Here is a 14,322-nt window from a genome sequence, read left to right as displayed (position 1 = left end):
AGGTTGTTTGCAGAACTGAACCTCACTCATGCCGGGAGCCCACAAGCTATGAAGAGGCCAAAGATGACCCAGATTGGCAGGCAGCAATGAAGGAAGAGCTGAGCTCAGTTGAGCGGAATGGGACTTGGGAGCTTGTTACTCCTAGTCCAGGTCATCGCCCAATTTCATTGAAGTGGGTGTTTAAATTGAAGAAGGATGAACATGGTGCTGTAATCAGGCACAAGGCAAGACTTGTGGCCCGTGGCTTTGTTCAGGAGGAAGGGATTGACTATGAAGATGCCTTTGCACCAGTTGCAAGAATGGAATCAATACGTGTTTTACTTGCTCTAGCAGCACAAGAAGGTTGGGCAGTACATCACATGGATGTGAAGTCTGCATTTCTGAATGGAGAACTCAAGGAAGAGGTTTATGTTACTCAGCCACCAGGCTTTGAAGTATCAGGAGAAGAGAAGAAAGTGTACAGGTTACACAAGGCATTGTATGGCCTAAGACAGGCTCCTCGGGCTTGGAATGCCAAACTTGATTTGACTCTCAAGCAGATGGGTTTTGAGCAGAATGTATATGAGGCTGCCATGTACAGGAAAGGCTCAGGTGATTCTTTGCTGGTAATTGGAGTCCATGTTGATGATTTGATCATCACTGGAGTCAATCAGCAGAAGATTGAAGTTTTCAAGGCAAAAATGAAGCAGACATTCGAAATGAGTGATTTGGGTCTGTTGTCTTTCTATCTTGGGGTTGAGGTAAGACAATCAGAGGGAAGCATTACTCTGAAACAGACTCATTATGCTAAGAAGATACTTGAGCACGGTGGTATGGCAAACTATAATCCAGCCACCACCCCCATGGAAGAAAGGTTGAAACTGAGCAAGGAAAGTACAACAAAGGAGGTAAATCCAACTCAGTATAGAAGACTAGTTGGTAGCCTGAGATATCTAGTGCACACAAGGCCAGATTTGGCTTTTGCTATTGGGTATGTTAGCAGATTTCTGGAGAAGCCAACAGCTGAACATCTTCAGGCTGTAAAAAGAATCTTGAGATATGTGGCTGGTACTCTAGATCATGGGCTATGCTATACTAGAATGACAGGCAAGGCAAGATTTGTGGGTTATAGTGACTCACAACTAGAATGACAGGCAAGGCAAGATCTTGAGGTAGTAGTGAAGCACGACAAGATCTGTCATCTTGAACGCAGCTGTCATTTCCTATTTGAACTGCTTGATGTCCTCGCAGGGATGCCGATGATCACCAGATCATCCACATACACTCCTACCACTAGCTTTGTGTTGCCACTCCATCTGATGTAGATGGTGGGCTCCAAATGATTCCTAAAACTGAGCAACAACATTGTGTTATCCAGTTTCGTGTTCCAAGCCCGTGGTGCCTGGTGCAGCCTGTACAGAGCCTTCCACAGCTTGAGCACCTTGTCTCCTTGCTGGTGACGACAAAGTCGACTGGTTTCTACACATAGACATCCTCCTGCAGGTCGCCGCTCAGTAACACCAAGTTGACGTCCATGTGCTGCACCCCTCACGCCTCGTATATCGCTATGGCGATGAATAGGCGCACCGAGTCTAGACGCGCTACTCGGACAGGCAACGAGACAAACACTACTGTTCGTGTCCCGCCTACTCCTCCAAACGTGTCCCCTAGAGTGGCATGTGGTGACGGTGGCAAGGTCATGTCCCTAGTCGATGACACATCTTTAGAAGCCTTTGCGTCTCTCACGACCAAAAGAGGCGCCTGATTCTCGATGGTGTACTCCATCGTGAACATGTTATTATTATTACCTGTTGTCTCGATGTCAACGTCAGTTCCCCAGCCCACTGGGCTTCTTCGTCGAAGAAAACGTCCTTTGTCACATGACACACTTGATGGCGGGGTCGTAGGCGCGATATGCCTTCGTTCCGCCTTGGTTGCTGACGAAGATCATCTTGCACCCACGACCTTCTAGCTTCTTTAGATGAGGTGTCGTGTTGCGGACGTAGACGATGCAGTCGATGTCTTGATGTGGTGCACGACCGGTTTCTTCTCGTGCCACGCCTCAAATGGCGTCATCCCATCCACACTCTTTGACGGGCACCTTTTTAGTATATACACAATCGTGCTTACCGCATCACCCCAAAACCTGCTCGGTAGCCCTTTCGCCTTGAGCATGCTCCTTGCTGCTACCACGATAATCCTGTTCCGGTGCTCAACCACGCTAATATGTTGTGGACCGTAGGGAGCAGTGTGCTACTAGTGAACGTCATCCTTAGAATAGATCGCAGCCACCCACATGTATCTAATGAGGTCATCCACCAACAATTCCTTGTTGTCCCTTGGCATCCCTGGCACGATGGGACCGCACAGGTCACCATGCACCAGCTCCAAGAGTTGTCGCGCATGAAACTCTGCTTGCGCCGTGAAGGAGGTGTGCCTCTACTTGCCCGCCTAGCAAGCCCTGCTTGCGCCGTGAAGGAGGTGTGCCTCTACTTGCCCGCCTAGCAAGCCTTGCACACCCACTCAACCTGACTGAGCTAAGGCAGCCCTCGAACTAGCTCCTCTCATGCCAACTTCCGCAGAGCATGTTGACGTGGTCGAAACGCTCATGTCATCGTCATGCCACCTCATCTTCGCGCTCGTGTATCTCCAGGCACACTGGTTACACCATCTTGAGATGTAGCAAGTACAGCCTGTATGTCGCATGTACCACCATCGCTAGGTTACCGAATTCACATTACCCTCTCATCATTGTTGTTCTTGTACTTGACATCATCAAGTTGCCTGCTGCCCGATGCTCACGATGTTCGTCGTCAGTCGAGGGATGAAGTAGACTCCTGCAAGCGAATGAATCTAACTGATCTTACACATAAACTTAATCGTCCCATTATTGAAGTGTATAAGTGGATTGACTATCATCTCCCATCAACTTAATCTTTTGGGTTGAACTAGTCAGCGCGTCCACTCTAACATAAAGCCAGAGGTCTCGAGTTCGAATCCTGGCAGAGGCTTTATTTGTGCCTCCACACATTTATTTCCATGTTTGCGCCTTTCTCTTTGGCTACATTAGCGCCTTTCTCTCTGGTTGAACATGATTGGGGGTGTTGAAGTGTATAAATGTATTGACTACCTTCTCACATCAACTTAAACTTTTGGGTTGAACTGGACAGTGCGTCCACTCTAAGACCCATGACGCTCAATCCACGCCACCAAGTTGTCGTCGAAGCGCACGGTGCCCAGACCGCGGTGTCCAGCACGGCGAAGGCAACCCTAAACCCGGACATGTGGTTGGCAGCCTCAGAGTCCAAGACCCATGTCCTCGCCTCGCGTTCCTCTTCTCCATGTTGGGCGAAGACATCCACTAAGATCTCGATCCGAGCCCCAGGCGCCTCCTTTGCTTCACGTCCGCTGCTGCCATGTTCATGTCCCACCCTCCGCAGCAGCACAGCACGTGGCAGTGTGGCTGCCGTCGAGGAAGTGTTCCCTGTCAAGGTGCCCTTTGTCGAGGAGGTGGCCATTGTTGGGGAGATGGCCGCCGGTGAACGATCGGCCGTTGTGCGGGTGAATTTTGGCGACAGCAGTGAGCGCACGATCGGGAATGATATGACAAGGAAAGATGCCTCCTCATCCTCCTAAACCGCATGGGTTTGCTCCTCCTTGGGCTTCGATGGGCATTCGCGGGCCTAGTGGGACATCTTGCCGCATCTTTTGCACTCATCAACAGTAGGCTTACCAAATGACGGCCCACCAAACGCGCGTCGTTAAAGCCCGTGTACACGCTTGTGTATTCCTCCGACACAACGCCTTGATCCACCAGTGAAGCCAATGCCGGAGTGGATCTCCGCCTCCCACTTCTTGCGAAGGCATCTCACTCCTCCATGAAGTAGAGCCGCCAGTCGTGTTGCAGCAACCCTAGTGCTTCCTCGGAGGGGTCCTCTGTCGTCCGCCTCAAACGCCCTATGTCCGAGACTGACGGTGGACTGGTCAAGGAATGTGGTGATGGACAGAACGATCTACTTGAACCGTGGCGGAATGCTGCAGGCGATCTTCTCCATGATCTTCTTTTCCTTGACGTTGACTCCAAGCGTGGCGAGTTCTGTAGCCACGCCATTCAGGCGCAACGCGAAGTCTTCGACAGGCTCGTCAACGTTGAGCGCCGCTAGGTCGAACTTTCGCAATAACTTCACGGCGGCGAACTTCATAGTCACACCCGACCCGCCTCTTTTGTCGTTTACTTGTCGGCGACCATCTCCGGTGGCACCGCGCTACGAAGAGCGTCAAGCGCCATTATCTTTTTTTTTCTCGAACGCGCAAAAGACATGCACATCTTTTCATTAAGAAGGTAGGAAAAAAAGATTGAAAATGGTGTGAATCGGTGCCAACGTGCTCCACGACGTTTTAAAGCACGCTCGCCATCAACTTCACCTTCATTAGGAGTGACCAATCCGAGTAGTTGGTCTTAATAACGACGAGATAGCCACTCCCGGCACTTATCTTAAGTATTACTTATTAGACCACCACACCATCTTTGTAGGTGTCGTTGTCAGACTTCTTCCAGGTCATCTTCAACGACCTCGCCTCTGGTACTAGTTGTCAGAACTTCAGCAGAGAAGCAACCCTCGGGTTGCCGGTGAGTTCCCATCCCAGATACGCACACTCGAACACATAGACACCAGTTTGTGTTGTTCTATTGACTATTTTGCTTAGTCTCTAAGGCTTTGTATATATATTGGTAATTATAAGGAAACTAATCAAGGCTCTAATCAGCCTAATATACAAGTCTGTATAGGACTACCAATACACCAACCTAGCTACTGCCTAAATAAGAAATATCTAAATCTAGCACCAATTAAGGATTATTTCCTAACATCTTTCACAAGAAAAAAATGTTAGTTTGAAAACAGACCATTATTTGATTATGCATTGTGGTACGTATTGCATCTGCCTTTTGAAGTAGATCTTGAAGATGAATAACTTTTGTCAGCGTTTCCTGTTAATTATATAACCAGTCAACGGAAAATTAAATAAATCACATATCGATTTCACATATTTCAAACCTACAGTTGTTTATTTAATAGGGCATTCTCTTCTTCTAGCTAAAGATATTTCAATTTGACACTTTCATTTTCTTGAAAAATCATATCGTAAGTATTAGACTATGTAACAGATTAAATCCATCTGTATAACAATTCAGATCTTATTTTACTTGTACACATGTAACAGATTAGATCTTTAATTTTTTTCTCGAAAAGCGCAGGAGAATTGCATGCCATTATATTAAAAAAAGGAAAAAAGGATCTAAAGAAGAGCAGATACAAGGACTTCCTTACAAAAGTCAAGATAATAGTTGGGTTGGACACCCTATATCTGATGAAGTTGGATTCAAAGTTTTTCTTCGGACAAATATAGTCTACACCAGTAAACAGATGGGAAACAAGTGGTGCACCATAAGAGAATTACAACACAAAAAAGTAATAGATTACCAATTAACAACAAATGTGTGTTCTTTTAATTATTATTTATTTATTTGCATTTAATAATATGTGAGTTTATTAATATTTGTATTTATTAAAAATACAGGAGTTGATACAAACAATAATGTTTGAAGAGCCCACTCAGCTGTCGGGCACCTCAGACTTCTAGGACAAGAGGTAATTGCTTTTTTCTCGAAAGCGCAGGAGAACTGTGCATCATTATATTAAGTAGAAGGAAAAAGAGGGTCCAAAATAGACCCAGTACAAAAAAACTCCCCTTTTTCCTGGGTCTATTTTGGACTATGTTTAAAACAACTACCTCTTTTGTACTGGGTTGTTATTTTAAACCCAGTCCAAAAAAACTCCCCTTTTTCCTGGGTCTATTTTGGACTGGGTCTATTTTGGACCGGGTTTAAAACAACTACCTCTTTTGTACTGGGTAGTTGTTTTAAACTCAGTCCAAAAGAGACCCAATCCAAAATAGACCCAGGAAAAAGGGGAGTTTTTTTGTACTAGGTCTATTTTGGACCCTCTTTTTCCTTCTACTTTTTTTTGAACAAACGCAGGAGAGCTGCGTGTCATTATATTAAGAAGAAAAAAGAACATAGGAGAGACAAGACTTGTCAACCCCTAAATACAAAGGCCCCTAGGCCGAGACCCCCCTGACATTAACACTACGCACCACACACACACATAGCAACAACCCGACCAAAAAACGACCACCAGGAGAAAAAGTGCTAGGGTCCCCTAGGAAGCTGGCGCAGCAGGAGGTCCTGCAGAGTTGATGCACCAGCCAAACACCAAACACTGCCCTCCTCAATCACAGCACTCTGAACTCGCTAGGTGCAGGGCACAACCCCCTCAAAAACACAAGCATTACGGTGCTTCCAAATCTCCCAAGCGACCAAAATGATCAAGGAGTTAAGTAGGGCTGGAAAATTAGCACGAGGCTCGCGAGCCGGCTCGAGCTCGGAGCGGCTCGCGAGCCTCGAACGAGCCGAGCCGAGCCTCTTATTCGAGCTCGTTTTTGTAGCGAGCCGAGCCGAGCTAGCTCGCGAGCCGGCTCGCGAGCCTTGCAAAAATGATCAATTTATGGAATAATAACGAATATTAGATAAATTTATGGATAATACCTCATTTTTTAGTCTTTGATGACGAATATATAAGACACGTCGCCAAGGGCCAAAATGGATAGAGCCAACAAAGAGAGCATCATAGGCCGATTTGCTACAATAAGTACCATTAGCAGAGAGGTGCCAGATGTGTTGGTCTGCGATGTCAGGTTGCAGAACTACCCCATCAACCAAGTTCCATAGCTGCAGATACTCCACTAGGACCGTTACAGACACGTCGCCAAGGAGTTAAGACACGTCGCCAAGGGCCAAAATGGATAGAGCCAACAAAGAGAGCATCATAGGCCGATTTGCTACAATAAGTACCATTAGCAGAGAGGCGCCAGATGTGTTGGTCTGCGATGTCAGGTTGCAGAACTACCCCATCAACCAAGTTTCATAGCTGCAGATACTCCACTAGGACCGTTACAGACAATCCTCCCCGAATATCTGACACCCATTGACGATTTGTGAGCCCCTCGGCTACTGTTCTTCGGTTTAAAGCCCTTCCAGAAATCACCTGGATAAGGGTTGGACAGTGTTCAGCCACAGTTTTACCAAGGAGCCAACGATCAGACCAGAACATCACAGATTCACCACTGTGTACCACTGAGGTAATAGCCACATCAACGAGGGCCTTTGCATTACGGTGCACTCGGATAGGGAGACCAGCCCATGGCCTTGACGCGTCAATCTTCTGTAACCAAAGCCACCTGGCACGTAAGGCCTAACCAAACATCTCCAGGTTGAGATTACCCAGACCACCATACTTGAGAGGCCGCTGTACAGCTTCCCAGGACACGAGACAGTTACTTCCATTTGCATCACCTTGCCCCTTCCAAAGAAAGCCTCGTCTCCTCATATCGATTGCTTTAAAAACCCATTTAGGGAGTTCTAATGCAAGCATAAGATAGATAGGGACAGAAGACAACACTGTCTTAACCATGACAAGACGACCAGCCCGGCTGAGAAGATTGGCTTTCCATCCTGGAAGTTTATCAGCAACTTTATCAACAAGCGGCAAGAGATCAGAGTTAGCAAGCCTACGGATTGATAGAGGAATCCCCAAGTAAGTGCAGGGAAAGATTTTTGTAGCACATGGTGATAAGGCAGAAATGGTGGTCAGTTCATTCGCTCCACATTGAATTGGTGTAACAGAACTTTTGGAGATGTTCGTTTTTAGCCCAGTAGCATGACCAAAGATGTCTAAAATGCTGATAATTGCTGAGATATCCTGATGAGAGGGCCGCATGAACAAAACAACATCATCAGCATAGGAGATACAATGTTTGGCATGTTGATTTGCAATCGGCTGCAGGATATGTTCCTTGAAAGCATAACTGACCATAGCATTCAAAGCCTCCATGACAAGGATAAATAGCATGGGGGACAAAGGATCGCCTTGCCGAAGACCCCTATGATGTAGAATGTATTCCCCAGACTCGCCATTGACAAGGATCTGTGTAGAGGAAGTGCAAAGCAGCAGACTAATAAGGTTGCACCAGATTCGACCAAAACCCAAGTGTTGTAACATGTCAAGCAAGAATGGCCAGGATATTGAGTCAAAGGCCTTGGAAATGTCCAACTTCAGCAGGATGTGAGGCTCTTTTGTGTGGTGTAAGGATCTGGTAAGTTGTTGCGCCAGTAGGAAATTGTCTTGTATACTCCTTCCTTTGATAAAGGCACTTTGGTTGATAGAGACCATACTTGGCAGGTGGGGTGCCAACCGAGCTGCTAGCACTTTGGTTACCAACTTAGCAGAAGTTGTGAACAAGGCTTATTGGCCTGTAATCCTTGACCAGCAGGGCATCCACCTTCTTAGGCAGGAGGGTGATAAAAGCCGTGTTGAGGAGTTTGAGTTTGGAGACATGCCCACATTGCACAGCAAGCAAAGCACCCATCATATCCTCCTTGATGATATCCCAGCAAACCTTATAAAAACGACATGTGAAACCATCTGGCCCAGGAGCCTTGTCCAAAGGCAGATCTTTTACAACTGACCAAACCTCCTCCATAGAAAAAACAAGCTCAAGATCCCCCAAATCATGTTGTTGAATGCCCAGGCTGTGCAGGTCCAGGGTGTAGTCCCTATGTTCAGCTGTACCTAGCAGGTTATCATAAAAATCCAAGGCTGCTTGCTGTTTTTCTTCCTGTGAGGTGACAATACGTTCCTCAACCTGAAATTTTGCAATAAAGTTCTTTTTCTTGCGGTAGCGGGCTTGCTGATGAAAGAAAGAAGTATCTGCATCACCCTCTTGTAGATAAAAATGCGAGAGCGAAGCCTCGCAATAGTGCGCTCTAACGATGCCAATCCGAGGCAATGCAGTTTCAATTTTTTTCTAAGCCATTCCTCCTCGGGTGAGAGCACTCTATTGTCCCTGGCAATCTCAAGGCGGTGCAGAATTTTCTTAGCAGTAGCAAGTTGCAGCTTTACATTACCAACCTTGTGATGGCTCCATTTTTGCAGCCCCTTGCTAAGTCGCTGCAGTTTTAAGAATATACCCTCAATAAGGCAAGCAGTGGAAACCGGTGCATTCCAGCTCTGGCTGACAGCCTCAAGGAAACCCGGCAATTTGGGCCAGTAACTTTCAAAGTGAAAACGCTTCTTCTTATGGGTTTGGACATTAAGGCTGAGAATAAGAGGACAGTGGTCCAACACCCCCGAGGATGCACTTTGCAGGAGCGAATTAGCAAAGAAATCTTCCCAATCATTGCAACAGATTTCCTTAAGAAGGCAGTCATGTAAATTTGCGACCATGTAAATTTGCGACCATGCAGTTGAATTTCCTTAAGAAGGCAGTCATCAAGAAACCTTCGAAATCTGCCCATCAAAGCTCCTCTGCTTTTTCCATCATACTGTTCCAACCAATCACACAAGGTTGCTGATGATGCGCTGTCCCAGTTTCAGGAGAGGGGCCTCGTCATTTCCGGGTTGATCAGATTGCCCCAAACCCGGATCCGAACCACCCCTAGAAGATGACTTGCGCTTCCGATGGCGCCTGCGTCGCGGGCGAGGCGGGAAGGTGCCAGCGAAGCCGGCCTGGCCGCAACTCCAACATCCCTGGGTGGAGAATCAGAAACATGTGCATCCACTCCCCCTGCTATCATCTTGTGATGTGCTGGACCCTTCTCAATGCCTGGAGGGGAGATTCTACGCCAGATACAGACCTTCTTGCATGGAAGGGGCACAGAAGGTTGAAGTCTCTTCCAGACCGGGACCCGAGGCAACTGATGCTGCGGAACACGATCAGCGATCGTTGGCTCAACTGTCGAAAATCTGTTCCAAACCGTTCCTCTCAACAGCCGTCGATGTATAGGAACCTTCCTGTCACCCTTCACAAGCCCGAGGCAGGAGTAGGAGCGATGACCAACTGTCTTGCAACGAAAACACCTTGGCTCTAGGTGGCAGAAAGCAGCGAGGTGATCATCCGCGAAGCAATTGAAACAGCGACCTTTCAAGTCTTTTGGCACCGGGCGACGTGCCCGCAGTGCACTAAGGCGACGCTTCTTAACCTTCCTTGATTCAACTCTGGTCCACCCACCAATTGCTGTCTCCGGCGCACTCTCCAACCCACGAAACCGGCGATGTTGATGCTCGTGATGAGGGTTCAACGTCCCGGTCTCAAGTAGGGAGGGCTCCCTCGGAGACGAAACAGTCTGTGCTGGAACAAGCGGAACCCGCGGGTGAAGCAGAATATCACGGAACAGAGGCCTGCCAGCCCAAGAACGTGGCTGTAGACCGTCGTCAGGGGAACCCGCCGCACTCTCACTCCATCTCTGGAACTTGGACCGTCCCTGGGTGGCGGAGGATGACGATTCCGGGGAAGGGGAGGAAGGGGCAGATGGTGAGGCGACCTGGCGGAGGGAAGCAGCGGCGGCGCCGGATATGGTGTGGACGGTGGCCGGAGTGGGATGGCGGGCAGCCGATCGTCCCTGGGTGGCGGAGGTTGACGATTCCGGGGAAGGGGAGAAAGGGGCAGATGGTGAGACGACCTGGCGGAGGGAAGCAGCGGCGGCGCCGTTTATGGCGTGTACGGCGGCCGGAGTTGGGTGGTAGGCAACCGGACCGTTGGGAGGCGCGGTGCTGTGGGCAGTGGAGGGGTCGCGCGCGAGAAACAAAAGGGTCGCGCGCGTGACCCGAGGAGGCGCGAGCCTTTTATTCCCGCAGTTCTCCTGCGCTTTCGAGAAAAAAAAACAACTAACTCTTGTCCTGGCAGTCTGAGGTGCCCGGCAGCTGAGTGAGGCTCATCAAACATTCTTGTTTGTATCAAGTCTTATAATTTTAATAAATACAAATATAAGTAAACTCGCATATGATTAAATGAAAATAAATAAATAATAATTAAAACAACACACGTTTGTTGTTAATTGGGAATCTTTTACTTTTTTGTGTTGTAATTCTCTCATGTTGCACCACTTGTTTCCCATCTGTTTACTGGTGTAGGCTATATTTGTCCGAATAAAAACCTCTAATCCAACTTCATCAGATATAGGGTGTCCAACCCAACTATCAACTTCGACCTCTGTAAGGAGGTCATTATATCTAGTCTTTTTAGATATTTTTTCCTCTTTTTAATATAATGGCATCAATTCTCCTGCGCTTTTCGAGAAAAAAATTAAAGATCTGATCTATTACATGTGTACAAATAAAACAAGATATGAATTGTTATACAGGTGGATCTAATATGTTACATAGTCTAATACTTACGATATGGTTTTACAGGAAAATGAAAGTGTCAAATTGAAATATCTTAAGCTAAAAGAAGAGAATGCCCGATTAAATAAACAATTGCAGGTTCGAAATATGTGAAATCGATATGTGAGTTATTTAATTTTCCGTTGACTGCTCATATAATTAATAGGAAACGTTGACAAAAGTTATTCATCTTCAAGATATACTTCAAAAAGCAGATGCAATACGTAGCACAATGCATAATCAAATAATGGTTTGTTTTGAAACTAACATTTTTTCTTTTGAAAAATGTTACGAAATAATTCTTAATTGATGCTAGATTTAGACTTTTCTTATTTAGGCAGTAGCTAGTTTGGTATATTAACAGTCCTATACAGACTTGTGTATTAGGATGATTAGAGACTTGATTAGTTTCCTTATATTTACCAATATATATACAAAGTCTTAGAGACTAACCAAAGTAGTCAATAGGACAACACAAACTGGTGTTTATGTGTTCGAGTGTGCGTATCTAGGATGGGAACTCACCGGCGACCCTGAGGTTGCTTCTCTTCTGAAGTTCTGACAATTAGTACCAGAGGCGAGGTCGTTGAAGATGACCGGGAAGAAGTCTGACAACGACACCTCCAAACATGGTATGGTGGTCTAGTAAGTAATCCTTAACGTGGGTGCCGGGAGTGGCTATCCCGTCGTTACTAAGACCAACTACTCGGATTGGGCACTCCTGATGAAGGTGAAGTTGATGGCGAGCGTGCTTTAGAACGTCGTGGAGCACGGTGGCCCCTCCTCCCATCGACTGGGTTGCCGACTCCGGCGCCTCATTCCACACCATTCCCGACCCAGAGTCGTCACTTTACCCCATCCCCATAGCCCCACCTTTCCTGCCTCTATTATTGTCAGTAATGGGTCAACTCTGCCTATCACCTCAGTAGGTGACATGGTCCTTCCTGGTTCTTTGTACGTCAACAACATCCTTGTTGCCCCCAACATCATCCAACACCTTCTCTCAGTCTGTCGCTTCACACAACTGCTGCTCTATGGAGTTCGATCCCTAAGGCTCACCATACTACATCTTACCACTCGTGCTGTGGTTGCTCGTTGCGACAACTCCTGCCCCTATACCACGTTCGCTTCCCCACCCCACCTTCCTCCGCCCATGTTGTCCAACCCTACGCCCTTGCCTCCACTTGCCCCTGCCTCGACTTGGCACCGCCGCCTTGGCCACCCAGACCACGACGTCCTCTCTCGACTCTCGACCACGCCGTCCATTCCTTTCCCTTGCGACGACGCCACCTCGCTTTGCCATGTTGTCAGCTTGGGCGTCATACTCGCTTGCCCTTCTCTTCCTCCATGTCCCGAGCTACTCACCCCTTCGACCTCATCCACTGTGATCTTTGGACATCCCCTGTCCAAGCATTTTCGGTTACCGGTACTTTCATGTCATCCTCGATGATTTCTCTCATTCTTTGAACTTTTCCTCCGCGGCTCAAGTCCGACACACTTCTTCACCTGGGTCTCCACCCAGTTCCGTCGTCCGGTTCGTGCCATCCGATGCGACAACGACCAAGAGTTCGACAACTCCACCACTAGTGCCTTCTCTCTCCCATGGCGTTCAGTTGTGACTCTCGTGCGTGTACACTTCCCTCAGAACGATCGGGCCAAACACATTATTCGCACCACTACTGTCATGATCCTTTGCCTCCTTTTTCAGACGTCCATTCCGCCCACTATTGGCAGAGGCCCTGAACACTACTGCTCATCTCTTCACCCGTAGTGACCTGGACACGACGTACCTCCTCTACGTCGACGACATCGACTTCACGCCCTCCTCCCCCGAACTCTAGCGACGCATCATCTCCTCCCTCCATTAGAAGTTCGCGATAAAAGACCTGGGTGAGCCGCACCACTTCCTATGGATCACCGTGGAGCGACGGCCACATGGCCTATTTCTCCACCAGCACCAGTACATCGTCGACAACGTCAAGTGCATTGGCATGGCCGAATGTAAGCCATGTACTACTCCGATGGACACTCAAGGCAAGTTCTCCTCCGACAACGGCCCCCCGGTGGCCGATCCCACCGGCTACCGGAGTTTTGTCGGGGCCCTGCAATACCTCGTCTTCTCCCGTCCCGACATCGCCTACGTCGTCCAGTAGGTGTGCCTCCATATGTACACCCCGCGGGAGCCACATCTCACCGACATGAAGCGGATCATGCGGTATCTCTAGGGCACCATCGACTTCGGACCCCTTCGATGCTCTGCAACCACCGACCTCGTCTACACCGAAGCCGACTGGGTCGACTGTCCTGACATGCACCGATCCACCTCAAGCTACGCCATGTTCCTTGGCGACAACATTTTCTCATGGTCCTCAAAGCAGCAGCTGGTCATTCCCTGCTCCAGTGCCGAGGCCGAGTACCGCATTGTGGCTAACGGCGTAGCTGAGGCGGCGTGGCTTTGTCAGCTACTTTAGGAGCTCCACAATCCGCTAACACGGAGCACTCTTGTCTACTGCGGAGCACTCTTGTCTACTGTGACAACGTCAGTGCCATGTACCTCTCCGGGGCACCATCGACTTCGGCCTCCTTCGACGCTCTGCGACCACCGATCTCATCGTCACACCGACGCCGACTGGCCTCGCGTCGGTCCACCTCTGGCTACTTCAGAAGCTCCACAGTCCGCTGACGCGGAGCACTCTTGTCTACTGCGACAACGTCAGCGCCATGTACCTCTCCATCGGAGCGTGCGAAGCATGTCGAGATCGACCTCCACTTTGTCCACGATCGTGTGCCGTTGGGGATATGCGAGTTCTTCATGTCCTGACTATTTCTTAGTTTGCCGACGTCTTCACCAAGGACCTCCCTATGACGGTGTTTGAGGAGTTTCGGTCCAGTGTCAACATTTGTCATGGCTAGAATTTCGACTGTGTTAGAGGTACTGTGTACTAATTAGTGTTATGGTTTGTGTTGGGTACATTATGTGGGTGCTAACTATGTAATGGGCCCAGGCCCAACTACCTCTATTATTAATGCATCTCCCAACCCTGGTTCGGGTTAGGGGTTT

The 14,322-nt window shown here is 48.2% G+C and overlaps 1 protein-coding gene across 19 annotated transcripts in view; it reads right to left on the bottom strand.

The window, feature by feature from the left end:
• Positions 1-14,322, bottom strand: part of LOC100382526 (uncharacterized) — a 63,408-nt gene that overhangs the window by 10,921 nt on the left and 38,165 nt on the right. For 10 of the 19 annotated variants that reach the window (XM_020545159.3, XM_035963120.1, XM_020545148.3 and 7 more), the window contains one exon: positions 4,886-4,969. The exons of the other annotated variants lie outside the window; for them this stretch is intronic. In XM_020545159.3, the coding sequence (XP_020400748.1) occupies positions 4,886-4,969 (84 nt within the window). The remainder of the gene's footprint in view (positions 1-4,885; positions 4,970-14,322) is intronic. 19 annotated transcript variants of the gene reach the window in all.

This window comes from Zea mays, chromosome 10 (genome assembly GCF_902167145.1).
Source record: "Zea mays cultivar B73 chromosome 10, Zm-B73-REFERENCE-NAM-5.0, whole genome shotgun sequence".
Taxonomy (NCBI): Eukaryota; Viridiplantae; Streptophyta; class Magnoliopsida; order Poales; family Poaceae; genus Zea; species Zea mays.
Note: the sequence above shows the minus strand (reverse complement) of the source record. Positions and strands in the feature narration are given on the sequence as shown.